At 39.6% G+C, this 27,466-nt stretch overlaps 1 protein-coding gene across 8 annotated transcripts in view; it reads right to left on the bottom strand.

Annotated features, from left to right (window-relative positions):
* LOC143292541 (electroneutral sodium bicarbonate exchanger 1-like) overlaps window positions 1-27,466 on the bottom strand; it is a 106,969-nt gene that overhangs the window by 40,892 nt on the left and 38,611 nt on the right. For 6 of the 8 annotated variants that reach the window (XM_076602934.1, XM_076602931.1, XM_076602938.1 and 3 more), the window contains 5 exons: window positions 17,690-17,892; window positions 17,019-17,156; window positions 15,441-15,473; window positions 2,268-2,412; window positions 1,552-1,712 (listed from right to left, as the gene is read on the bottom strand). In XM_076602934.1, the coding sequence (XP_076459049.1) occupies window positions 1,552-1,712; window positions 2,268-2,412; window positions 15,441-15,473; window positions 17,019-17,156; window positions 17,690-17,786 (574 nt within the window). In that variant the 5' untranslated portion in view covers window positions 17,787-17,892. Of the gene's footprint in view, window positions 1-1,551; window positions 1,713-2,267; window positions 2,413-15,440; window positions 15,474-17,018; window positions 17,157-17,689; window positions 17,893-25,405; window positions 25,425-27,466 lie in introns of those variants that run through there. The other 2 variants (XM_076602937.1, XM_076602939.1) reach the window with 2 other exon arrangements.

Genomic DNA, 27,466 nt, shown 5'->3' with positions numbered 1-27,466 from the left:
TACTTGCTATCATATTGTCCAGCACAAGACCTGAAACATGTGAAGAATTGAATGATTAACTTAACTTCTATTGTCCAGCACAAGACCTGAAACATGTGAAGAATTGAATGACAAACTTGCAGCTTTTACTTGCTATCATATTGTCCAGCACAAGACCTGAAACATGTGAAGAATCGAATGACTAACTTGCAGCTTTTACTTGCTATCATACTGTCCAGCACAATACCTGAAAACATGTGAAGAATCAAATGACTAACTTGCAGCTTTTACTTGTTATCATATTGTCCAGCACAAGACCTGAAAACATGTGATGGATCGAATGACTAACTTGCAGCTTTTACTATCATATTGTCCAGGACAATACCTGAAAACATGTGAAGAATTGAATGACTAACTTGCAGCTTTTACTTGCTATCATATTGTCCAGCAAAAGACCTGAAATCATGTGAAGAATTGAATGAATAACTTGCAGCTTTTACTTGCTATCATATTGTCCAGCACAATACCTGAAAACATGTAAAGAATCGAATGACTAACTTGCAGCTTTTACTTGCTATCAATAGTATCATACTGTATTTCTGCAATACAATCTTGCTAATCCCTTTACATGATTTGAAAATGGCTTCATAAAAAAGTATAATGTCATTTGTTATAAAACCCAGAAAATTGTGGTGTAGGAAGAGTGCCAACCTATGACTTGATCCAGTATAGTGTGACAGGGAGTATTAAACTATGACTTGATCCAGTATGGTTAGAGAAGAGTACCAACCTATGACTTGATCCTGTGTGGTGTGCGAGCAGTATCAATCTATGACTTGATACAGTATGGTGTGTGAGCAGTACTATCCAATGACTTGATCCAGTGTGGTGTGCGAGCAGTACCAACCTATGACTTGATCCAGTGTGGTGTGTGAGCAGTACCAACCTATGACTTGATACAGTATGGTGTGTGAGCAGTACTATCCAATGACTTGATCCAGTGTGGTGTGCGAGCAGTACCAACCTATGACTTGATCCAGTGTGGTGTGCGAGCAGTACCAACCTATGACTTGATCCAGTGTGGTGTGAAAGGAGTATGGTGTGAGAGCAGTACCAACCTATGACTTGATCCAGTGTGGTGTGCGAGCAGTACCAACCTATGACTTGATCCAGTGTGGTGTGCGAGCAGTACCAACCTATGACTTGATCCAGTGTGGTGTGTGAGCAGTACTATCCAATAACTTGATCCAGTGTGGTGTGAAAGGAGTATGGTGTGAGAGCAGTACCAACCTTTGACTTGATCCAGTGTGGTGTGTGAGCAGTACTATCCAATAACTTGATCCAGTGTGGTGTGAAAGGAGTATGGTGTGAGAGCAGTACCAACCTATGACTTGATCCAGTGTGGTGTGAGAGAAGTACCAACCTATGACTTGATCCAGTGTGGTGTGAAAGGAGTATGGTGTGAGAGAAGTACCAACCTATGACTTGATCCAGTATGGTGTGCGAGCAGTACTAACCTATGACTTGATCCAGTGTGGTGTGAAAGGAGTATGGTGTGAGAGCAGTACCAACCTATGACTTGATCCAGAGTTGTGGCGTCCATGTCCAACATGACTGTGCCCTGCAGCAGGGAGCAGCGCAGCTCAAAGAGGGAGTGCAGAGACAGGGTGGCAACGTGAGGCTTGGACCAACGCTCTCCTCCTTCCTCCACGTCCTCCTCAAACTTGATCCATCTGCACACACACACACACACACACACACACACATACACACGCACACATAGTGTATACATGAAACATGCATGCAAAGCATAAACATGTAATGCAGAAACAAATACGACATGAAGCACATAGCTAGACTAAAACATGTATCATTATCTGATTCTCATGTATTTTTAATGTGCTTTACACCATAAGGTAATTCAAGTAGGGAGATTATCAAGTATTCTGCATTCTTTGTTCTGTGCTAAGGGAAATATAAATGATCAATACAAAAAGCTTTTCAATGATAAACATGACTTCTTAAAGGATATATTAAAATCTCACAAACTTTTTTTCTTTTTTCATAGACACACTTTTCACTACAGGGCATAATACTAAAGGGATAAAAACAATCACCTCCGGATTCTCTTGTATTTTTGTTTAACAAGCAATAAATTCATCTGTGCTGCTGTTGTAGAAATAATAATAACAATGCTATGAAACAAATAAGACACAGAATCCTGATCTAAAAATGGAAACAAAACAAAAAAAGCTGTGTATTTTATGAATGAATGAGACCACACCCACCTTGCAGTTTCTTTCCACTCTTTGATGTTGGGGTCTTCAGAGCTGGGGAACAGCTCAGCCATTTCACAGAAGACGTCATGGGTCTTGTGGTCCTCGTCCTCCTCCTCTCCAAGCAAAAACTGAACACGCTGTGAGGGTGGCGCCGCTGTGCAACACGCAAACACAATCCATTGTGATACTTCCACACTCATCATTCATTTCTTCCTTTTTTCCTTCCTCTTCTTATTTTTTCAATTCACAAACAGGGCTCCCAAAGCAAAAGTCATCGTCATGTTGTGTTTATCAAAACAATTTGTCAGCAACCATGAATTTAGCAAATCAAATGCCTCAAGGCTAAAATTTGCAACAACAAAAAACACACACAATAAAACAACTGCTTATGTCATGACCGAGACCGATGTTGACTGAATGATTATCAAAATAATTTGTCAGCAACCATAAATTTAGCAAAGCTAATGCCTTGAGGTCTAAAAAAATGTATACCCCCCACTCTCCCAAAAATGCTTATGTAATGACTATGGCTGATTTGTTGACTGAATGAATTTAGCACAACAAATGCCTAAAGGCTTAAAAAAAAAAATTATATATATATATATATATATATATATATATATATATATAACATATATATATATATATATATATATATATATATATATATATAATAAAAAAGTTGCTTACCTAATAACCAAGACTGATTTGTTGATTGAATACACATTTACTTTTTAACTGAAGCAAGAAAATTTGTTTGTGATGCCACCATTCATTTAACAAATATCAGGGAGGGAAGGGGACAGGGAACAAGCCAGCAAAACAAAAAAGGCAAAACCAAACCAAAAAAAACCCCAACCTTTTTTTCCCCCAAATCCACACCTCACTGAGAATCTAGGTACTGATCACTAGGTGTGACAGGTGTAGACTGCAAGTTGATGACACACACACACACACATACCACAGAATCTTGTGTCCATTGCATATCATATGACATGCAGCACACACTCCTGTTCCACGTGTAAGTCTCCAACAGCAGTTCAAATTATCCACAAAAAACCCCAAACAAACTTGGGAACATTTGTGGTATAAAGGGAGCCATAAATATTGAGTGCTATGTTCATTTCTCCTTTTGCTCTTCACTTCTTTCTCCAAAAAATAAACATTTTAATTTCCATGCTTGAAAAGGATGTTCAGGTATTCATATTACCATACTATTCACTTCTTCTATTAAAAACAACAAGAACAACAACAAACAAAAAACAACAAAAAACAACTCAAAGTAAAAACCAAACAGCATGAAAACTGCAAATTGTAAATATCTAGAGCAGTTGCACTGCACACTGAGCAGCTGCACTGCTGATTTGCATATCATATATTGGCACTTAGTTACTATTAACTATAACATCATCACAACTTACCTAAGAAGAAGTTAAAATGTTTCTGAACTGGCAATGCCAGAAGAAACCAAACCAAACAAATAATCATGCATGCTCATGCATTATGACAGTGGCTCAAGGCAGTGGCTACAATATTTATTTCTGAACTTTAAAATAAGATTAGATAAAAATAAGTGATTTCATACTGTCACATGCTTACATGCTAAAGACTAGAAGAAAAGTGCATTCATTCTCTATGTGATCCAGCAGTTTGTTTCTTAAGTACGTGTTGTGGCTTTTGCATCAATTTTTATACGCAAAGCAAAAAACAATAAGTATTTAACTTTAATGTCTGACAAGAATATCATACTTATTCTGCCATACACTTGCTTATTCAGGACCAACGCCTCCCCCCAACTTCAGCCCAAGACAAGGGGTAAAAAATAAAACAAGCCAAGAAACTGAAATCTGGTTTAACTTTCATATGACTGATTTTATGGCATAATACAAATGTGTTAATGAAATCAACACTGCAACTCATACATTGGTTTAAAACAGCTGATCACAAGTATTTTCCCAACACCACTTTCATCACAGAAAAACAAATGCAACAGCCATACACAAATACCCTTTGTGATTTTTTTTTTTAACTGGAAGTATGTTCAATATAGAAAACATGATGCTATAAAAATGTTTCAAAGAAGATGTTCACTAGCATCTGCTGCAAGATCGAGATATTCAAGCCTTTTCTCAGAAAGACACACACACAGATGAAAAAAGTGGTTGAGAAACTACTGCTACCCACCAACCCTACAAAAAATCTGTGACGTTCTTGGAAAATCTACTGACAGATACACATGCTTAACACCAAGTATCTTTCCATTAAAAATACCACTTACAGTTGGATAAAACCATTCCTTACACCTGCTTATATCTTATATCTTCTGCATTCAAACAAACTAATAAGGGACAGGAGATACAATGAAAAAGTGCATCATGGTTCTGGGGAAAAAAAAAAAGAAGGATACATGTGTGTGAACTTCAATGAAATATGAAAACATAAAGAGTGGATACCTCAAGGCAGGAATCCTAATAGATACTGCTCTTATGAGTGCTGTCTTTTTTTTGTAGGGGGGGGGGGGGGGAGGGGGGGGTGTTTGGGGGGGGGGGGGTGTCTTTTTGTATCCTTCAGCTCATAAGCTGTGGAACAGATTTTTTTTTTTTTACAATAGCTATAAAGCTACTGCTCAGTCAAAAATATGTAAAAGAATGGACCCTGCAACCAGAAGTATCTGTCCAATATATCGTATGCCATATATGACATGACATTGACCTCAAGATCAACTGGGCTGTCATGCAGAATAAAATGATATGAGTTTATTTGACACCAGACTGAAACCAGGCAAGGAAATAAAACAGTAATATATGGTGTTGAATACTTGATAATTTTGTCTGATATGTTGTGAAAAGATAAGGAAAGATTGGTTTTGCAGTAAACTATTTTTAGTCATTCCTCATGAACAAGCCTGTAACATGCATTTTTTTTCTTTTTTAAATCAAAAGATGTGCTTTTGTACAAAATGCTGATTATCAAAAAAAAGTGACAGTTTAAACAAGGGGTAGAAATCAAGAAATTAGTCACTCTCTTTCAAATCAAAGATGTGGTTTTGTACAAAATGCTGCTCATAAAAAAGTGACAGTTTAAACTGGGAGCAGAAATCAAGAAATGAATCACTCTCAGACAGAATAAAAAAAACAGGTGGGAGAACAGGAATATGAAAGAGAAAAAGAAGAATAAACAAGAAGAATTCAAAGATGAAATCTGAAGTACAAAAAACAATGGCCTACTTTAAGAGTCATCAGGTGACAAAAAAACAACAACAAAAAACATGGAAGTATAGAAGAAGGATAAAAAAAATGTTTAATTAAAAATTATTTTTGCCCTTCCCATTTTGGATTGATTTGCAAACTCTATTCAAACAGATACCACACATGTCAATCACTTCACCTATCTCTGTGTGTGTGTGTGTGTGTGTGTGTGCACGTGCTTGTGTGTGTATGTGTGTGTGTGTGTGTGTGTGCACGTGCTTGTGTGTGTGTGTGTGTGTGTGTGTGTGTCTGTGCACATGCTTGTGTGTGTGTGTGTGTGTGTGTGTGTGTGTGTGTGTGTGCGTGTGTGCGCGCACGCGCGCGACTGCATGTGTGTGTGACTGTATGTGTGTATGCGTGCACACACTTGTGTTCAGGTGCTGTTGAGAATCAAATGCACTGTGTATCTGGCCCACATTATCAACTCTCGAACTAAACATGTGGCATTCCTATGAAGCACACTGTGCAGAATAAGTAAATAAAAATAAAAATTTTTAAAAAAGCTGTGAAAAGCGAACACTGAGAGATCACTAACAGAACATGTCCTACTTGGCCTAATCCAGATGGAATAGAGCTGAAGGGGTGGAGGCATGGGAATGGTGGTGGGAAGGGTGGGGAAGGGGGATGTAGGGAGTGCGGGGCCCCGGGGGGGAGTATGAATGAAGAATGCATCCCATTCCTGTCCTGCAAATCTCACTCTTGTCCTTTCCTCCACCAATCACCCTGCCTTTACAGAGAACCAAAATAAATAAATGTATGAATGAATGAATAAATATATAAATAAACAAACAAATCAAAACAAAAATTAATCATCATCAGGAACTATTTCCATTCCAAGGATGTTCCAGTTCATTCGGAGTGTCATTACAGCACAATGTAGGCTTGTGACTTCAGCCTCTGTGGCTTTCAGTGGCACCAAGATGTTCACAAAAATACCCTAACCAATACAGCACCTTGGAAAGTGTGCCATGTTTTTATCAGCTAAATGTCTAGAATTTGATGTAGCAACAGACAATCACTCACAGCTAACCACTGCTACTGACTAGCTGCAATGCACTGCAGTGAATCCTAATTTAGAAAAAAAAAGAAAAAAAAAGTGAAAGCAGAAAACAAAAAAACAACAACTAAAATCAACAAACAGAACTGGAAATAAGTACATTTACCACTCAGGCTCCTTTCATTTAAGTCTGTTTATTTTGTTGCTTCCAAAAGTAGTAAGTTTACAACAATTTAAAAACAAAACCTGTTACTTTTCCTTATGTCTGCTGTGTCTTTTTCTTTAAAACCAAGCTTCCAGTTCACTGGTCTGCTGCACTTGCATCAAATTCTCTGTGTGTACTATCTACACAAGATTCTTGACAGAAAAGATGACAACAAAAAGTGAAGACAAAAATATGGTAGAACTTATGTGAACAATTCTAAATCATAATAAGTTAGCCTGAGTGGCTGTGAAGTACCATTTTATGTTCAATTTTGAAAACCTAGACAAACAAAACTAACAGACTGTGAAAACTAGACAAATAGAATCTATTGACATCACTGAAACTATTATGCAGCTAGAGAAGACGAGTCCAGTTTCAAATATTGCATCATTAAGATCTACATAACGATATACATGTATGGTAAGCTACATGTTCACTCTCATAATGTAATGCAAATAATAACTAAATCCAAACAAACAGCAGAAACACTAAACAAATGAAAAACTAATCTGCAAAAACCACATATACTTTGAAAGAAAACACTTGTTGACAACTTGAATAAATGAATATGAATATCTGATGAGAGTGCACAGTGAGCAAGCAAACCATTTATGAGGCATGAATACCAGTTAATGTCTGTGAAGAAATTATTCCTGCCTGACAGCCACCCAAACATACTCCAAAAACAAACTCAGTACTGGTAAAAAGTACAAAGAGATGCCTAGAACACAGTTTTACAACCTACCCTTCATAGACATTCCTGGAAGAGAGAGCAGAGAGAAACAAAGTGGTAAATGGTCATGGTCACAATTACAAAACAAAATGTTGTATTCTTCAAATAATATAAAGAAAACATTTAAAGTATCTACCAACTGATCAGTCAACGCACCTGTCTATCTAGCCATGTTAATAGCTGCAGATCAAGTGGGTAACACTCACACGTGCACACACACACAAACACACATACACTCATGCACGTACAGACATTTACAAAATGCAAAAACAATTGTGCAGTTTGTGTAGAATCCAAGTTCACACTCTAAAACAGGCCATGTTCACTGGTTTCCAAGTCATATTGTTTTATGAGTCTTATTTGTGGTCTCACTGCTTAAGAAAATAAAAAAAGGTCAGCCATGTGTTCAATCACAAATGTATGTATGCATTTAGTGTCATGTACACCCAACCATATGAGCTTACTTAAGTATTTCTATATATTAAACAATTCAGCATTTCTGTCAGTCCCAAAGATTAGGAATACCATGCACAAACACTCACACAAACATACACACATTTTAACAAAAAGTGTTCTGCATTCTCAGTATAACCTGAGTCTAGACTTTTTGACAGCCTTTTTTTTTTTTCTTTTTCTCCTTCACATGAGAATGGTAACACTTAAATGACAAGAAAAACAGCAATCAGAATAAACAGACATAAAACCATGAACTGAGCAACAAAGATTTCCCATATCACTTGGGCTGAAGAAATCATCAGGCAATTCCTCTTCTATACTTTTAAAAATAAAATTCAGAAAGGAGGGAATAGGAGCTAGCAGTTGTTTGGGGGAAAGATGTGCAGCTGCAACAATTACACTTCCAGTTTTGTAACTGTTCTGGTGGATTTGGAACAAAAGATGAAACTGACAGCTAGTGTCCTATAAATTGACAAATCAAGGTAACTTTTTTCTTTTTGAATTCAAACTACAGCAGATTCAGTGATCAACTGTTATTTTCACTCAAAAATAAAGAAACCTTTCTGATGTTCAATGACAACTGGCTAAGCTAGATTTCTCTCTTCCTTTTTTATGTATTCCTGTACTCAACAGAGAAGTGCACTGTAACTGCCTTTCCATCACCCTGACATGTCAAACACACAGAAATTATGGGTGGTGGAGAAAGGGAAACAAGAGAGCATAAATATCAAACCCTTCAATGACATTAAGGGTCCTCTCCCAGGCAGAGAGCAATTTGTTATGCTTGACATGACTCAAGTTCCCCCTCCTGGACAAGACTCCACAGAAATCTTAACACAGGTAATGACAATAGATCTGAGAATAAGACCTATCAGCAGCTGCTCTTAAGGTCAATGTGTTCACTGATGAAATCTTGAACTGGCATTGAGCATCCGACATCCACCTTGATACCTGAATGACAGGTACCACAAACAGTTCAGGAGTTCTCAACTTCCAAAAGGGAAAAGGAAAAAAAATACACATGGTTCAATGACAACCAAAAGCTACTAGTGACAGGTTACTTTAGAATCAGAAATAAAGTGAACAGGAGAAATATACTGCTGGAAAAAAAAGGTAAAGGTAGCCAATAAATAACAGATCTTTCCATATTCTGTTTGGGGGATGCAGTGGCGAAAAAAATATCTACATGGTCACCTCAGCTGCATTCCTAACATTGTCTGAAGTAAACAAGAAAGGGCAAAGGCCAAGTGCACACTGTGTTCAGAACCTGTTCTTGGAGTTGGACTGATCTCCAGAGGGACGCTATCCCCCACTGACTTGACCACATAATCACATTAAACAGGAAGCAAGCACAGGTCCCTGTATGGCTGCATTTCTTGTAACTATATGGGGGAGGCAGAGAGAAAAACAGCCACAGACAAGAGACAGTGACATACACACACAGAGAGAATGATTGACTGACTGAATGAATGAATGAATGAATGAATGAATGCCCGAGAAAAAACTTACACGTCTGCTGTTGCTTAAATGCACAAAATAAAACAATTGCTTGTTTAGGAACAGAGAAAGACACAGAGGCAGAGAAAGACAGACATGCAGACTGACAGAAAGACAGAGAAAGAAAGCAAGAATGTGAAAGCATTTATGTGAGTGTTTAATTAAATACTCTTATGCACAGACAATTGTTTAAATACTCTTATCCAAAAAAAATTTTTTTCTGCAACTAATCTATTTGTATCACATATAATAAACTACATACTAAAAGGCAGAGTTACATAGCATATAACAAATATATGCATTAAAAATTAAACCTTAAGACACAAACATACACACACAACAAAAACTCTGAACAAATAGGAAGAAAGGTTTGCTAACAAGTAAAGGATAAAAACATTGAGGGTAACAAAGTGTGTCAAAATATTCAAAAGTTTCCTGAAACAACACATTATCCTACCTTTCAAATCAAATTTCCAAATACAAAAGCCAAGACACATAAAAAAAAAAAAGAAAAGAATAGCAAAATAATACCAGGAAATAAAAAAACACATAAACAAACACAGGAATACATCTGCAAATTAATAAGATATAAATAAACACATTCAAATACGCTCACAAGACAATGACAGCAAGTCACAAGAAAAACTGGTCTGGACAGGGTGGAGTTGGGGCGGGGTCCTTTTCTGTAATGGGTGAATGCAACAAATAAGTGCATATAACTACTGGTGATGTAAAACCTAAGTGGAGTGTACAAGGATGCATGCTTACAACACCTTATCCTACATATGCATATTTTGAATTACATCTTTCAGTGCAGTCAACATAGTCATTCTGATGCACTGCAGGAAACGTAAATTACCAAACACTGCACAGCAGAATTTTCAACCTGCTTCAGATTCTTCCCTCCATATTGTAAGCAGGCAAACTGGCTGTATGTTCTTTGAAGTAATTTCTTTCACATGTACCCCTCCTGCTACCTCTCCCCCTTCCCCACCCACACACCCCAAATCCAAAATAAGATGAGTCATGATGAATGCCTCAATTACAGGCTGAAGTGTGAGCTGTGAGATGCAGTATATGTGTGTGTGGTGTGTGTGTGTGTGTGTGTGTGTGTGTGTGTGCCCGCGCGCACGCACGCGTGCATGCTCTTGTGGGAGTGGGAGACATTACCGTTCAACTTTCCCCTTATATATCTGTCGATCAATTTATTCACCCATCTTTCTGCCTGTTTATTGCTCTGTCAAATCTCATTCCCTCCCATTAGAATGTGTCTGAGCACACACATGCATGAGTGTGTAAGAAATGATTTCGCAACATTTTTTCTGGATTCATCTCACTTCATTTCCAAATGTATAATGAGAAACTGACAAGATACCAGCAACTCCTGCCTCTGGAAAATAATTTGTGTCGCAGTTACCAATGTAAAATGCCAGTCATGCCTATACAGTCATTTTTATCTAATTTTGGTCTCTCTAATGAAAGGAGACCAATGACAAATTGTTGGATGCTGCTAAATAAAATCCTCTATTTGACTGTGTAACTGCAATTTTACATAAATAACATTCATATAGAGAGACTGGAAAGTTAAACATTTATATCAAATTTTGGGGGGATTCTTTCAGTCAGAAATAATAGGAAAACATGACAATGTCCAATACTTCAACAACAAACAAATAATAATAAAATAAAGATAAAGAAAAAACAAAGCTCTCTGTGATCAAAATGTTTTGGTTGGCAAAGTAAACTCCTGCACAAAACTGTGAGACTTCTATGCTATTCTACAGGGCAAGAGTAAGGCAACTGAGTACAGCCAACAACTAGGTAGCACACAAAAGGTAAAGCAAAAGTAATGACATATCCTTTATTCCACCACTCAGCACTTTGCTTCCAACAGCAGAACTAAGAATATGGAGCATCTGATCACTGAATGAAAAGGACATGCAAGCACCTTGTGAATTCCCAGTTTTGTTAGAGACTGCATTTAGAGAAGAAAAAGTAAAAACAGATTAGTAGCAACTACCATATGTTTTCTTCTAAGCTAAAACCCATGCATCTCAGGCACACACTTTGAAATAAATTTGTCTCTGGCTTCATAAGTTCATACACATATCAACACACGCACATGCCATGCACTCACACACAAACACACACACATACACACACACACTCCAAATCTGCTAGGCATGTTCAATTGACAATGTAGTTAAGTGTAAGCATGAGTGCATCTGTGTGCGTCTTCATGCACGCGCGCTGCGTGTGTGTATGTCTGTGTGTGTGAGAGAGAAAAAAGAGAGAGAGAGAGGGGGACAAAGAGAGACAGATAGAGATAGACATACACCAATGACAAAGACAGAATGTGTGTCACTCTGTGTGTGTGTGTGTGTGTGTGTGTGTGTGTGTGTGTGTGTACACTACATGATCACAATAAGTCTCTCAGATGAATGCAATCTACAAATATTGGTCCAAATAAAATAATACAGCAGTTCATATTCAAGAGCTTGGTACATTCATTTATAAAACTAAAACAAAAAAAATATCAACATCAACTTTCAAAGATCGCATACACAGACAAGTATACATACACGCAGGGATGCACGCAAACACACACACTCAAACATACCCATAAAATGACACACATACTCGCACACAAAAGTGCACACGCACAAAAAATGAAAGGAGGGCTCTGAAAAAAATAACAGGAACAAAACAGAAACAAACAAACCTACAAAATAAGAAAAAGAAACAGTTGCACAAAACAGACATCAAAATCTTCATATCCATAAAATGTACACACACTCATAAAAAAAAAAGCACAATCACAAAGTAAATGGTAAGGGAAAAAAAGGAAAAAACAGAAACAAAACAATGAATAAAGAAAGGAAAACAGTCACAAAACAGACATTAAAATCTTAAGGGGGTGAAGCTTGAAACTGCATTCAGGTAAGCATGAAATGAGACCACTCATTATCTGTGAATGAAGAACTGGTGAAAATAAATGACCCCCTCACCTCTCTGTGACCTCATCTACCCTTCCCCTCATCTAACCCTCACCTCTCTGTGACCTCATCTGCCCTTCCCCTCATCTGAATATAAACGCCTTCATCCTCCTTTAAGAAAAAAAAAAGGGAAAAAAAGTGTGGCTGACTTTATCACGTGTGGTGAGGTATTAAAAAAAGAAAAAGAAAAAAAAAGGAGACCATAAACACTCACCAAAGAAATCTTTCACTCACCAAAGAAATCCTTTCACTGAGATCAGATTACCTCATTAAGGTTTTTACACTGGGTGCCCTTAATTCAAAACTATTATTCAACTTTGGAACACAGCCAGCCAGCAATGTCCAAGCAGCCTCAAGAATCTGTTTTCCATGCTGCTTTTCTAGGCTCCATAACAAAGAACCACATTTGCAATTATTCCAGTGGGAGTCCAAGGGCAAACCATTCAGATGGTTTGTGTGAGACACCCCATGAAAAAAAAAATCCAGCTTTGCTAGAGTGCATGACACTTTGAAGGTAAAAGTACTGTGCCAGTTTATTGCAGGTGGGACATAACTTACAAAAGACACCTCCACATAGCAACAGCATGCCTGGTCTTGGGTCACGGCAGACTTGACACCACTCTGAAGTGAATACCTATCCCTTAATTCTTCTAATGATGGATACCACCAGCACAAAAGACCTCAACAAGAACTGGGAAAGAATCAAGGGTATGAAACACTGAGGGTTCACAAAATGTTATTTTTCTGATGACTAGTGATAACTGGGATGAAAATCATGCAAAGAAAAATCACTTTGGACATCAGAATGTGTGATGAGATTTTACTGTGGTTTTCTTATGAATAGCAAAACAGATATAAAACACAGACACAGCCCCTGCTTGTCAGGCGGAATATCTTACACCCTCCATGAAATTTTGGTGATGATGGCTTTGTAATGGTCATGATAACAGGAACGGCACAACAGTAAACACTGAGGTGTACAATTACAACTCTCTCTCCCTCTCTCTCTTTCCCCTTCTTACACACACACACCACACAGTATAGTTCTTTTCAGAAAGAACCAAATGCAGCCGGATGTTCAGTCAGCAAATAAAATGCAGCCACAAAAATGTCAGTGGGCACAACAATGCCAGGCAATGAGACAGAGATAGAGAGAGAGAGAAGACAGCACCAATGGTGATGATACAAATGCACTCTCAGACTTGGTATAGGTTGATATATGCATCCATGATAAGAAACCACATTATAAGTCTTGAGATTTCCTTCAGTCAGCTCTCCTGCCTGATAAGAAATGTTGGAATGTCTGTCACTCTCCTTTAAAATGTCAGCAGATGGGTTTAAATATAAAAGTCAGACCAGTTGGGATGTCAAACCTCCCAGCACACAGAATATAAAATCTTCCCCTTCCACTCTAAGCAGATCTGCTTGGAGCAAGCACCCGCTAATAATTATAATAGAAGTAGTCATATAGCACTGTGTCAATTGTGCACAGAAAAACTTAGCATTTAAGCATTTTATGTCTTTTATGTATTTACACTGAGTGACTGTAATTCTCATGTATTGTTTGCATAGCAAACAATACACATGAATTTCTCTATTGGGATTATAAAGTATTCTGTATTCTGTAAATCAAAGTGCTTACACATCAATTATTCCCATGCATGCATCATTCCAATCCAGATGGTTAAATAGAAAATTCTTAACTTATTAATATAAATATATGTAAATAGAAAGCAAGAGAAACTGTAGACCAGAAAGACAGAAAGGAGAGGGTAACTATCTCAGAAAGAGGTAAGTTTTCAGGCTAAATTTGAAAGAGCTGATGATCTAATTTGAACATTCTCTGGCATTCTCTGATCACTGAGCTGTAAGGTACAGATTCAATGATCTATTTCAAGGAGGTGATCCTGAAGCTGATGCCTGACTACATAATCCAATGCTGTGGTCTGGTCTTGAGAACCTAACCGATAGATTCACAAACCAACCAAGGTGTTCACAGCTAAAACTACAGACATAAGGTTCAATTGAAAAGGTCCAGGACCAGGAAAAAATGTCTAAATCAAATTTCAACAAGGCAGAGGACTCATTCCCTCAATTTGCTGATGTGCAAGTTAACAAGTGCAAGCGATTGGTGACTTTGATTCTCTAGAAAGCATTAGTAATTTTTAAAAGGAAGAAGGTGACTTCACTCTGAGAGTGAAGAATCCAACCCCTGCACTACATTACACAGCACTCTCTAAATATGCTCTATATGGGAGACTGTTATTCATATTTAGTAAGTCTCTTACCTCTACAACATTTCTTATCTTCTAATATCAGGGAGATGACACCCTACACATTCCCCATACACACACAATAAGTGGGATGTGAAGACAACATTAGTATTTTTTAAAGTATTCTTGTATGCAGTACAGTAAACAAGGGTGGAAACGTTGAAAAGGAAAACCTGATTTGAATGCTCTGGGTCAATGCAAGATTATTCAGATATCATAACAAATCTCTCTCTCTCTCAAGAATTAGAATGCAAAAATACCGGTAGGGATATAATATGTCTGGAAGAGGGTCATTTAATGTTCACACTTTTCTTTAAACTTTACAACTATATATGGACTGTACTCAGATGTGATCAAAATGGGGGCTACTAAGCTTCCTCCCAAGTCCACACTCGATGTCATTCATTATATCAAAAATGACTCGAGAAGTAGACTGAGAAAAGAAAAACCAGTCCAATAATTCCATGGACGCCAGTGCCACTGAAGCAAAATCTAAAGAAAAAGAAGACAACATTATGAGATCACTTTTTCTTTTTTTCATTCAGCTACTTGGGGATGGGGACTCACGAGTGTCTCAAATGTGATTATTTGCAGCGGTAGTCGGTCTTAAAAAGCACACAATCTGCAAGCTGAGAATGCATCTTTAGATGACAGGATGAAATAAAATGCAAACACCTGCAGCAAAAAACTACACTGCACTGCACCACAGGCAAAAACTGCTGCAGAGCACATTCATCCAAAGTAAGCCACAAGGCCTGCAACAGTGATCAGTCCTACCTGAGGTGCCAGCACCATGTTCTCCTTCTGACCCTTCAAGTCAACAACACCACCATGCCAAGGTTAGTCAGTGGACTAGACCCAGTGTGTCTTCACTACAGTTACCAGCTAAACCACTGAGGGAAAACCTCAGGGAATCTCATGCCTTCTTTTTCCCCATTTATAAGTTTCTTAGAAGAGACTGGTAATGGTTCCCCCTGAATAGTCTTTTCTTTTATCCTGTCCTTTCCACCTAACTACCATCCCACCAACTTTCTCTTTGTCTCTTCTTTCACCTACCTCTCTTATTTCTGTCTTCACACACTCTTCCAAAATAATATAAATTCAATTTTTTTCTTGTTCTATTCAAATAATTATTTTTCTGTTATGTCAAAGTAATACCCCTAGTTCCCAATACTCTTGAATCATTCTTTCAATTTGTGAGACAATACACAGCTTGCCTGATAGCATTGTATGATAACTTTGTGTACTTTTGAAAAATAAGTTATGCATCCAGTTTAGTTGTATTCTCAGAATGACTCCTACTCTTCTCTACATCATTCCACACTTCTCCCACTCATGAAATAAGGAGAAAATAATTTCTGTACAGCACAAACAAATAAGACATAATAGTATCAAATACTGATGCCATGTAAGTTTCGCTTGAAGAAATCAGTTTCTTCTTCTTTCTCTCTCCCCTTCACACACACACACACACACACACACCGTACCCTCACTCTCTCTATCTCTAAACAAAAATGAAATACATGAAAGCAAAAATGGAAATAGATACAATTGTTGGGTAAATTATATATATATAAAAAAGCAGAAATGGAAATAGATACAATTGTTGGATAAATTATTTTTTAAAAAACAAAAAAACCCATCAGAATATTTGTCATGGAACAACTATTCATGCTATAGTCTAGAAATACTTGGAAACGATTCTTTCAAGGAAGAACAGATGTACAACTGTATCAATTACACCAGATGAACTCTTTAATTTAGCTGATTATGTGTATTCTATACATTTGTCTTTATTCACATACAAACGACAATGCAATACTGCTCTCATTAGGTTTACAGTAACTTTCTGTAAGATTTCATTTTCAGTTAGTTTTGATTAAAACTAAAGCAAAATCATTACCGGTACGTATAAAAAATTTTTTTTAAAAACTATGAAAAAAAACAATAACAGAACATCAAACAGCAATTCAAGTTAGTTTTAACCTTGCACATACTGATCAAAATTACTGATTCAAATACTGAAGAACAAAAACATTCTTTCAATCTGGTATACCTGCTTAAAATGCAACCATACTAAACAATATGAATTAAGTGAGTGAGAGAGAGAGAGAGAGAGAGAGAGAGAGAGAGATGTAGAGAGAGAGGAGGGGTGGAGGAGAAAACATTGAATACATGTAAACACGTGTCAAGAGTATGTATTGTTCATGAGCATGTGTAAACGTTTGTATATTCTAGCAGGAAAGAAGAGGTATGAACATATATTTGCATGTTCTAGGTGTAAAGAAGGGATATGAACATATAACAAACAAGCATTATTAAAAACCAGTAAAACAGCCAGTAACAGATGCTTACCCATCGGTGGTTCTTCTCTGATTCCACGGTTGTCATCTCTGGATTTCTTGTGCTTGTGATGACGTGGTCGATGACGATGCGGACGCTGTTGTCTGGGCAAATGCAGCCCAATGTAGACTGTGTCTTGTTTTCTATGATCTGAAACATCACCCACCTTCATCTAAAAAAAACAACTAAATATCATGAAAAGATGTTCTGAAACAAGGTATATTTATCTGGGGTTGGTTATTTTTTGTTTTCTTTTGCTGTGCAACAAACTACACATCCCATTTCAATGGCATTGGGTGTTTTTTTTTCTTCTTTTGCGATGCTACAAACTACACATCCCATCTCTATGACAAGACATATGTCCAACCATTCTGCCCAACTCTCTCCCACACGAACACAGATAAACACATACATCTATACAATTCTTGTTTTGTCACAACCCCAGCACAAGCAGTCCAATCGGAACTATCAATACTACACCACTGCAAGGCCACCAACCAGAGAGGATACTGCTGCATCACTTCAGAGGTGTTCAATGGCGTCTGTTCTGATTTTTTTTTTTTTTTTTAAGCGAAAAAAAGCATGATGCCTGCGACAGAGACCCAACCCAAGCTTTCTTTCTGGTACAACTTCACAATCAGTCTACGATCAGTTTACCAACAATTCTTTCAAAAATGTTTTACCTTGAATGTCAGCGTCACTTGGAGCATGGAAGACAAAGGAGCCATGGTCCTTTACGGGCATAGAGGTGTCAACACGCTGATCTGCCATTCGACTCATTGTGGCAGATGGTGTCTGTCAGGCCACAGGGTACTGGGTTTGCCTTTACAGCACTGTCTCTTCAGTCCACATCAAAGATCTTCTTGCATAAACAACGTGTTGGGTTCTGCAACAGAACAGACAAAGAAAGGTGTTCATCGCAAGATTCACTGGTCACTGGTTCTGTAACCTGGTTTGGTCACTGGGGTGCTGAACAGCTGAACACATCACTAACCACATTATAAGTGATGTGAAAACAAATACAAGTTACAACTGAGGAAATTTTCTCTGCTGTGATATGAACTGCATGCATGCATTGCAGATGATTTCAAAGAACACAAACATACATGTGAATATATCATCCTTACACAAGTACCAGTACATGCACATACATCAATTGCTCACAGTTCCCCACATCTTTCCACTTTCTGATGTAGTTTAAACTATTTCAAACACACACACACACACACACACACACACACACACTAATACAACAGTACTGGATGACTACATCAAGGTAAGAGCACTTGCAGCTGCAGCAGAAACAATAGTGGGAAAACAACAGCCACAGCAGCAGTAAATAACAATCAGTTATCATGGTGATGTAAACTTAATCAGGGGAACTGTAATGGTGGTTTAGTGACTAATGGCTAATAACAGAGGTAGCATTTGTTTCCTGCACCAGTATGTGTAGTTGTTTATTCCACACATCGCAATACTAAATGTATGAGAATTTTGTAAGAGAAAACAATACTAAGGTCCAGATGACAATGATGGTATGAGAACAAATGCTTACCTGCCACCCTATCACTCACATCACATACTTAGGTTAATGAGCAATCCTATCATCCTTCCACTGAGCAGAAAGATACCAAAAGGGTTGAATAACCTAATAACTGGTAACACCTGAATTCTTTGTTTTACACCTGAATACTTTGTTCTGTGTGTATACTGCACTCACTGGCATGTAAGGACAAAGCACAATAACAGGATATGCACTGCATTAACTTACAACAATAGAAAGGGAGGGAGCTGGAAGTCACCCATCTAAGCTGGCCATGTCATTCATTGAAACAAAAGGTGAGAGAAACAGATCATCCAAGGGAGTATTTTTCTTCTTTTTTTTCTTTGTGTGTGTGTGTGTGTGTGTGTGTGTGTGTGTGTATGGGTGCATGTATGTTCACAAATAAATGAGTGCTGCTTGTGATCATGCATGCATGTATTTGTGCACCATGCGTGACTGTGCTCATACCCATGTATCTGAGTGGCGTGTGTGTGTGTGTGTGTGTGTGTGTGTGTGTGTGTGTGTGTTCACATGTGTGTGTGTGTGTCCTTGTTTGCTATGTGTGTGTGTATGTGCAAGCGTGCACATGTGCACACATTTATGTCATGTGAGTGCATCACTGCATGCACTCATGACAGGACCATCAAATACAAACCACTGGATGCCATTACTCAATTCAACAGTAAATATTATTATCTGTACATGCTCCAGAACATTACATAGTCCATACAACTTCTCTTCAAACCATGCCCTCCCCCCCCCCCCCAACCCCCTACCCACCCCCAACCTCAACTCTCCTCACTCCTATAAACCATGTGAATTTTAAAGACAAAGATCCATCACTAATAAAGACAAAGCTGCTCTACTGATATACAAATGTATAAATGCTGGGTTGTTGTTTTTTTAATGCCCTGATGTGCACATACCCACCAGGCATGAAAGGAAAAGAGTGGAGATTTTAGTGATGATGCTCACTGGTTGAGGTAATAATCTGGAACACTACATGATATTTTCTGCAACATTACTGTAACAGAACTGACCTTTTTCATAAATGATAGACTGAACAAAATGGGCCTGGGGGCTTTCAGCTCCGCGAAGGCAATGAGCATGGAGATGGTAGTGGAGTATTGATCTTCCTCACACACATGCACCCACAAGCACGCTGCATAAACACACACACACACACATACACGCAAACACACGCGCACACACACAGACACGCACACGCACGCGCACACAGACACAGACACACACACACACACACTCACACACAATCTAAATTTGGTCTAAGCTGATAGCTTTCTGACACTGATGGGACAATAAACAAAACAAAATAAACAAACATAAAAAAAAAAAGCATCAATTTTTGATGAAATATTTCTAAAAACACATGTGCATGCATGCACACACACACACACACACACACAAGCTACAACAGGAATAACATTGTGGACCTAGAGAAGATATTTTAAATGGTCAGAGAACATTTCCACTCAACTCCACTTGGACCTTTCAACTGCCTTTGACAAATCAATCAAATAATTCTTCTTTCACACCATGGAACACAAATTTGGAATTAGGAATACTGCCCTAAACTGGTTTTACTCTTATTTCTGAAAGAAAACTGACAGTCCCTGTAAACTGAAACAGATCTTTTGAAACACCTTTGTATTTTAGTGTACCTCAAGACTCTGTGCTGAATCTGGTACCATTTACTAGTTTTAGACTGTAAACTCCCATCAAACATCTGATGGACTCATGCTGTCTTTCATCAATTAATGTATGCTATGCTGATGACAATCAGATTTACCATTCTGACTCTTCTTTCAGACTACAGCCATCTTAATCAGTATCTTCAGGACTGTCTAAAATCATTTTTTTCATGAATGTCAAGAACCCCCCACCCCCACCCCCCCAACCTCTCCATCCCTCTGTAGACTGGTTTCTTATGTCCCTTGCCACTCTACTTGAAAACATCATCCTCACCTCTGATCCTTATGTTGACTTTTACTTTCATTAAAATCTCAAAATCCATCAGCATGGTTATTACAAAGACATGCCAGCTCACATATCTTGAACTCAAAGACACATCTGCTCCATATGCCAATACCTTACATTAGATGCAACCAACACACTGGTGCTGGTCAGTTAAGGCATATATTCTGTCTAGACTAGAATATTGCTGGATGTTCACATAAACTCCTCTGGCCTCTCCAACAAGATACAAAACCAAAAAAAAAAGTTATTTCAGAACCGAACAAGCCATGGGAAAACTGATACTTACTGAGATATCAGTGTCCAAAAACAAAACTGAAACGAAAAACTGCACCACGTGGAAAATACAACCAAAGTGACCCCAGCGCCGGGAGGAAGAATGAGGGAGGGAATTTTTAAGGGGGTGGGGTGGGGGTCCAATAGTAACCACGCTTGTCTGAATTCCCAGTTCCCGCCAGCAAGGTGAGGCCCACTGCTGCAAATCACTCGCAACTCTACTCCTCGTGTCTGATAAGCGGTGTGGGGGAGTGGAAGTGAAACGAACCTCCTCCCCCCCCCCCCCTGGTCTCTCTCTCTCTCCCAACTTCCCCCCCTTCACCCCCCCCCCCCCTCCCCTCCCTCTTTTTGGGTCTTTCTCCCCCTGTCTCTCCCTATCTCTCTACTTCCCCCCTTTCCGAGTCTCCCTACTATACCCCTTCCCCACCTCTCTCTACCACCCTCTCCTCCTCTTCAATGTCTCCCCACCCATCCACCCCCTCTTCCCTTCCCGCCCTCATCCCCATATGGGGAAGATCCACGGCCTTGCCCTTTTCCTTGAGAACATGGGAGTGGAGAACAAAATATCTAAAATGGCTCGCCTCGGGCCACCCTGCTTCGTCCTGTTGATTGATTGAGGGTCACGAACCAATAAAAATAACTTTCAGCCCTTTTTTGTTGTTCTTTTTGCCGGTTTTTTTATGACATGACTGACCGACAGATAAGCTCTATCTGTGCGCCTGTCTGCCTGGGTGTCAGTGTGTATGTGTTAGTGTGTGTGTGTGTGTGTGTGTGTGTGTTCGCTATGTGCGTGCATAGTCAGTGGTTTGCGTGTTTGCGTGTGTGCTGTGCTGTGTAACATGTTATGTGCGCAGATATGTGCTGAAACAAATGAAAATGCGCTTGCATACATGTACTGCGAGCGGACATTATTGTACACGCTCGCATTATAGCCTACAGTGTGACAGCGAAGAGAGAGAGGGGGGGAGAGAGAGAGAGAGAGCGACGCACCAGACACCTTTTATTGACAAGGACCAATCTAAAGCCCTTAATGTCAAGGGGGTACAACGCTCAGTTGAAGCGTCATGGTATTGAACAGAAGAATTCAAACTAAAGTCAACAAAACAAACACTGTCAAGAAATAGTGGAGAGAGAGAGAGAGAGAGAGAGAGCAGCAGCAGCAGCAGTGGCAGGAATAACAAATTTCAGAACAAAATGTTTACTTTTTACATGTTGTGGGAACACGAAACATTGAATCATTTCATTTTTCCCCAAACACAATGACTCACACACACACACACACACACACACACACACAAGGAAAAGATATACGTAGTGGATTGCATCAAGCTGAAAGAAAAGGTGGTCGTTGGCCTTTCCCCCAGCTCTTCAGAGACTTTCTATCCCCGCAGAAGAAGAAAACACACACACACACACACACACACACACACAAACCCCGAGAGTTCGTGCTGAGCAAACTAACAGGGTGCTCCCATAAAGACCGCGTCTGCAACGTACAGCACAGAGGCTCTGTGACTGGGAAAGACCGACAGGGAGAGACAGCAGTAACTGGTGCACTGACAGCTATATTGATGCCGTTCCTCAGGTGCTCGCTCGTAACACAGGGGATGGGGGGGTGGTGGTGTGACTCGCGATTTGCCGTTTGTTGTTGCTGTTGTTATTCTTTAGCGTGAGGGGTAGAGTGTGTGTGTGTGTGTGTGTGTGTGTGTGTGTGTGTGGACTGAAGAAAACGCGCGCGCGCACACACACACACACGTTTTCACACACTGTGCGGGTTTATATGAATAATTATACTGCCCAACCACTCCCTCTTCACTTCCTGTACCACTCCCTTCTCTCCCCCTCCCTCCCACAACCGAACCCTCCACTCCCCAAGTACCAGCCCCTTTTCTAATATCATTTACATGGAAAAACGTTGAAACGAAGACTACTACTTCTACTACTACAACTACTAGTTCTACTACTACCACTACTACTACTACACACACACACACACACACACACACCAACACACATACATACTGAGAGATGGATCCAAACCGACACATCTGCCTTATCAAAACCGAAACAGAACGCACGCAGATGATTTTTCAACAATGTATAATTATTTCTTTCCCTTCGCCCCTAACTTAGCTGGGAGTACCAATGTTAACTGATCCAGCAAAGTCGCTCTTGACGTCAGTCAGTCAGTCAACAACACAGCTCAACACCATCGTTGATCTTTCTTCGCCCATTATTGCCTACACATACCGTTGCCTTTAGTCCTGGCTGTATGGCTTTCTTTCTTCTCTGTTCTCCTCAGTGACGTTAAAGCGTGTGATGACGTCAGTTTGTGCGTGGCTCACTTTTTGCCTCACTTTTCACACGCAGGACTGTGAAACGCGCACAGTAGGCAACGCTGAAATCGATTCGGAAAGCGGGCTGGGATTAATATCACGCTATTCTTAGCCTTGGACATAGTCAAGATGTGATCGACACTACGCGTGGTTCTGTTCCCCGACCCTGCGTGTGACAACGTTCCCAGGCACACCTGCTTCTGTTCTCAGGCGATTTGGTCTTCTCCTGTCTGACACTCTCTGGGTGCAGCTATTGTAAGCAATAAAAAAACAAACACAGAAAGCAGCTCTTGTAAGCAGCAAAATCCAACACAAAAACAGCTCTTGTTAGCCACACACACACACACATTTACTGGCTTATATATATATATATAAACAATGACTCCCCCCCCCCCCCCCGGTCCCCCTACATTCGTCTTATATCACTTATAGTGAAAAGACGTTAAAGTAAAGAACGAACGAAACAGACAAAAAAAAAAAAAAAAAGGGGGGGGGGGGGGGGGGGGAAGTAAGTCGGGTCCGTTATGCTTTCAACGTATACTCCCAAGTTTCGAAATTAAACTATACAGAATCGTTTTTTACCTCTGATGTTCGCGATTGTATTTCAGAGGTCACATATTTTGTTCTATTCCTGCTCCTTTTCTCAAGTGATTTTGCTTTCTGTCTCTCTAAACAGTTTAATAGCTCTTGTAGGAGAAAAAAAAAAGAAAGAAAAAAAGCGAGAAATAATTCGCATCCGGTTTGCTTTTAATGTATTCCCAACACTTCGAAATAAGCAAACAGAAACGTGTTTCACCTCTGATGTTCTCGAAATTAACTCAAAGGTCACAATTTTATGTTTTAAACCAGCAATTTTATTCTGCAAGTCGTTGATTTTTTATTCCCTGTATGCGATGCTTTATTTTCCTTCTTTTTTCCCCCCTCCAATACTTGTATAATCATCTTTACGCCTATTTCTTTTAATTTATTCATAAAACATATATGTTTTGCGATGCAGTGTTTTGTCAGTAATTTTCCCCTTGGGTACAGTTTTTGTTTTCCCCTAACGTTTATTTGTTCTGGAGAGCATTTTTTTTTCCCACTGATGTGCGTGTTCGTCGCCCTAATATCTATGTGGGGGATGGTGGGGGGGGGGGGGGGGTATGGGTGGGTCTGGTTGCGAGCATGTGTGTGTGTGTGTGTGTGTGTGTGTGTGCACGCGTGAGCGTGTGCCAATGTGTGCATGGGAGCAGCAAGTGGGAATAGCAATATCGTAATCTTTCATCCATGGTTATTATTGATTAACAGAAAACAATCAAGAATAAAGTGTTTTTCGCGGCCACAAAAAGTCTGACTCTAGACAATACAGAGCCAACAGCCACACTGCCAGGAATAATTTCAAACGAAAGATCTGTGTGTGTGTGTGTGTGTGTGTGTGTGTGTGTGGGCGCACCCTCGTTTCCATTTCCACACGCTTTTGTATCCGATCCAAAAGATTCTTCGCAGAGTCTGAAAACGCATTCTCCGAACACACTCCACTCTCTGCCATGATATTTTTTAACCGTTCCAGAAGATGAGCACCTCGCAGTGTTAACAACATTCAACTGCCAACCAGTGAACACGCCTCTCTCTGTTTGCGACTGGTTACGCAACAAACAAACGCAACTCTACACCAATGCCAGCACAGCCTAAAACTTGTAGACCTACAATTCGCAAGCAGACATGATTTACCCGTTGCAGCAATACACAATTCGCGGTAGAACCCGACAGACTGCTAAGCGATCCGCACCATACCTCCGAGGGAGAAAATTGACGCCTTAATTACTCTAATACCTTTAGGCAACAACAACGGATTAAGTGGGGGCAACAACATTACTGCTGATTGCTGCTCTCGACTTGTTTGTTCACCCATGTTGTTTAGAAGTCAGCCAACCCTACATTGAACAATGGAGGGGCTATGCAAGGACTTTATAAGACCGTGGCTAACACTGTGTTGAATGCTCACGACTAGATCTTATGCTTAACTACATACAGACACAAACACTGAAATAAAAATAGCGAATACCAATGGAGAGTTCAGAGACAGTTTCTCTGTGTGTGTGTGTGTGTGTGTGTGTGTGTGTGACTGACACGCGGATGCTGTCTTCTTTAAATCGACACTTTCCAAGGAAGAATGGTTCTGAAACATCACCGAGGTGAGCATTACATTTTACTGGGTAAAAAGTCATGACGAACAAAACACTGAAAAGCTAAGTCACCGTATGGCTCACCTTGTTTACGATATTTTCTTTTCAGCATCACTGAACTGTGAAGTCCTGCTTGCGAGTGCCACTGTGTAACAGGAACTGCCAAACACTACTTTCTCCGTTCTCGCAATCCCGTTCCCCGAAACGTAAACAATACTACGTTAAAAGGCGCTAACATCCCACTTCCTGTTGGTAGATACACGGCTGGTGGAAAACAAACTTAATGAATGATAATATATTGTACTTACATGGCGCAAACTCCCCAAACATGAATGGGATCGAAGCGCCTGACACGAAACAATACATATAGTGATATACAATAGTGCATTTCACCACTACATCGGGACACTGAAGTGAATAACAAAATCACTGTATATCAACTCAATACTACAAACTGCATATATGAATAATCACATGAAAAAGTACAAAATATGCCCTGCACACACACACACGCACGCACACGCATACATACAGTAAACACCCACTCACAAACACACACACTACATGAAAACCTGAAAGCGGGGGCAGAGGGAGGGGGAAAGGGGGTGGGGGCGGTGTAGAGGGTTGGAGACAGGCAAAAGACTATGCTTCGTCACATCTAAAGCCATTTGAACAGGTGGGTTTGTTTTTGTTTTTTTTAGTTTCGCTTTGAAAGAGGTCAGAGTTGGTGAGTGACGGGAGATCCTGAGGAAGAGAATTTCAGACAGAACGTGCTTGATACTGAAAAGCCCTCTTTGAAGATGCTTTGGAGACTCGAAGGAGCTTTTCTCCATAAGATCTGAAAAGACGGGAATGAGTGTAAATATGAAGGACAGAAGATGGGTAAGATGGGAGAGAACCTTCGAAGTGGCGATAAGCCAATAATATGTAAATTTTGTACTGAATTATGTACTGGATGGTCAACCAATTAAGTTGACGCAAGAGAGGGGTAACATGATCTTTTTTTTTTATGTGTGTGACTTTTGAGAATGACTCTGGCAGCATTGTTCAAGATCATTAGAAGGCGTGATATCAAATCAGAGGGCAAACCAGCGATTAGTGAAATGCAGCTGTCAATGCGACTGAGGATCAAGGAACAGACATGCGGAGTGATTGCTTCAACAGTCAGATACGGTCGAACAGTATGGATTTTCCTAAGCTGGAAGTTTGCAGTTTTACATAAATTACTGGCATGGCCATGCATGGACAGAGCTGAATCAAAACATGCACCCAGGTTTCTGACAGAAATTTTAAAGTTAACCTCAGCATTGTAGACCGTCAAGCACAGACATAGAGCCTTCAAGTATGGCTTCTGCCTTGACCTCATTGGGTCTGAGCTTGTTGGTCGGCATCCATTCTTTCGCTGCAACAATGCACATCTCTGTGTTTGTTTCTTGTTTTTTGGCGAAGGACAGCAACAAAACACTTGGGTAAAAAGCTTTTGTGAGTTGGGTGTCATCTACGAACTTGTGAAAATCGCATCGATGTTCGCTGATGATGTCGTTCAGAGGCTGAGTGAATATGCACATCGGTTGTTTTTTTACGAAGGATAACAACAAAACATTTGGGTAAAAAGCTTTTGTGAGTTTGGTGTCATCTACAAACTTGTGAAAATCGCATCGGGTTCGCTGATGTTGTCGTTCAGAGGTTGAGTGTACAGACTAAATAGTATTGGACCAAGAACTTAACCTCGGGGAACGCCATATCGAACAGGAAGAGGTCTGCATTGGGAATGAGAACTTGAGATGAACACTCTTTGAGTGCGATTGGAAAGGTATTATTTAAACAAAGTGAGAGCTGCGCCAGAGATTCCAAAAATACGATGAAGACAGTTGAGAAGAATATCGTGATCGAGTCAAAAGCTGCCTAGAAATCGAGCAGACAGAACTGAGACTTCTTTCTTTTCGGCACAAGACAATAATGTGTTAGACGTGTAATAGGGCTGTCTGGGTAATGTGATTCTGTCTGTATGCAGATTGGAACAACCTAGGGAGGTCACTGATGACAAATGACTGAGGAGTTTATATACTACTACTCTTTCGAGTAATTTTGACAGAAAGGGTCAATTTGAAATAGGTCTGTAGTTTTTCATGTTTTCTTTGACAA

This window comes from Babylonia areolata, chromosome 18 (assembly GCF_041734735.1).
Source record: "Babylonia areolata isolate BAREFJ2019XMU chromosome 18, ASM4173473v1, whole genome shotgun sequence".
Classification (NCBI taxonomy): domain Eukaryota; kingdom Metazoa; phylum Mollusca; class Gastropoda; order Neogastropoda; family Buccinidae; genus Babylonia; species Babylonia areolata.
The sequence above is the reverse complement of the archived record's forward strand: the minus strand, read 5'-3'. Positions and strand labels throughout refer to the sequence as shown.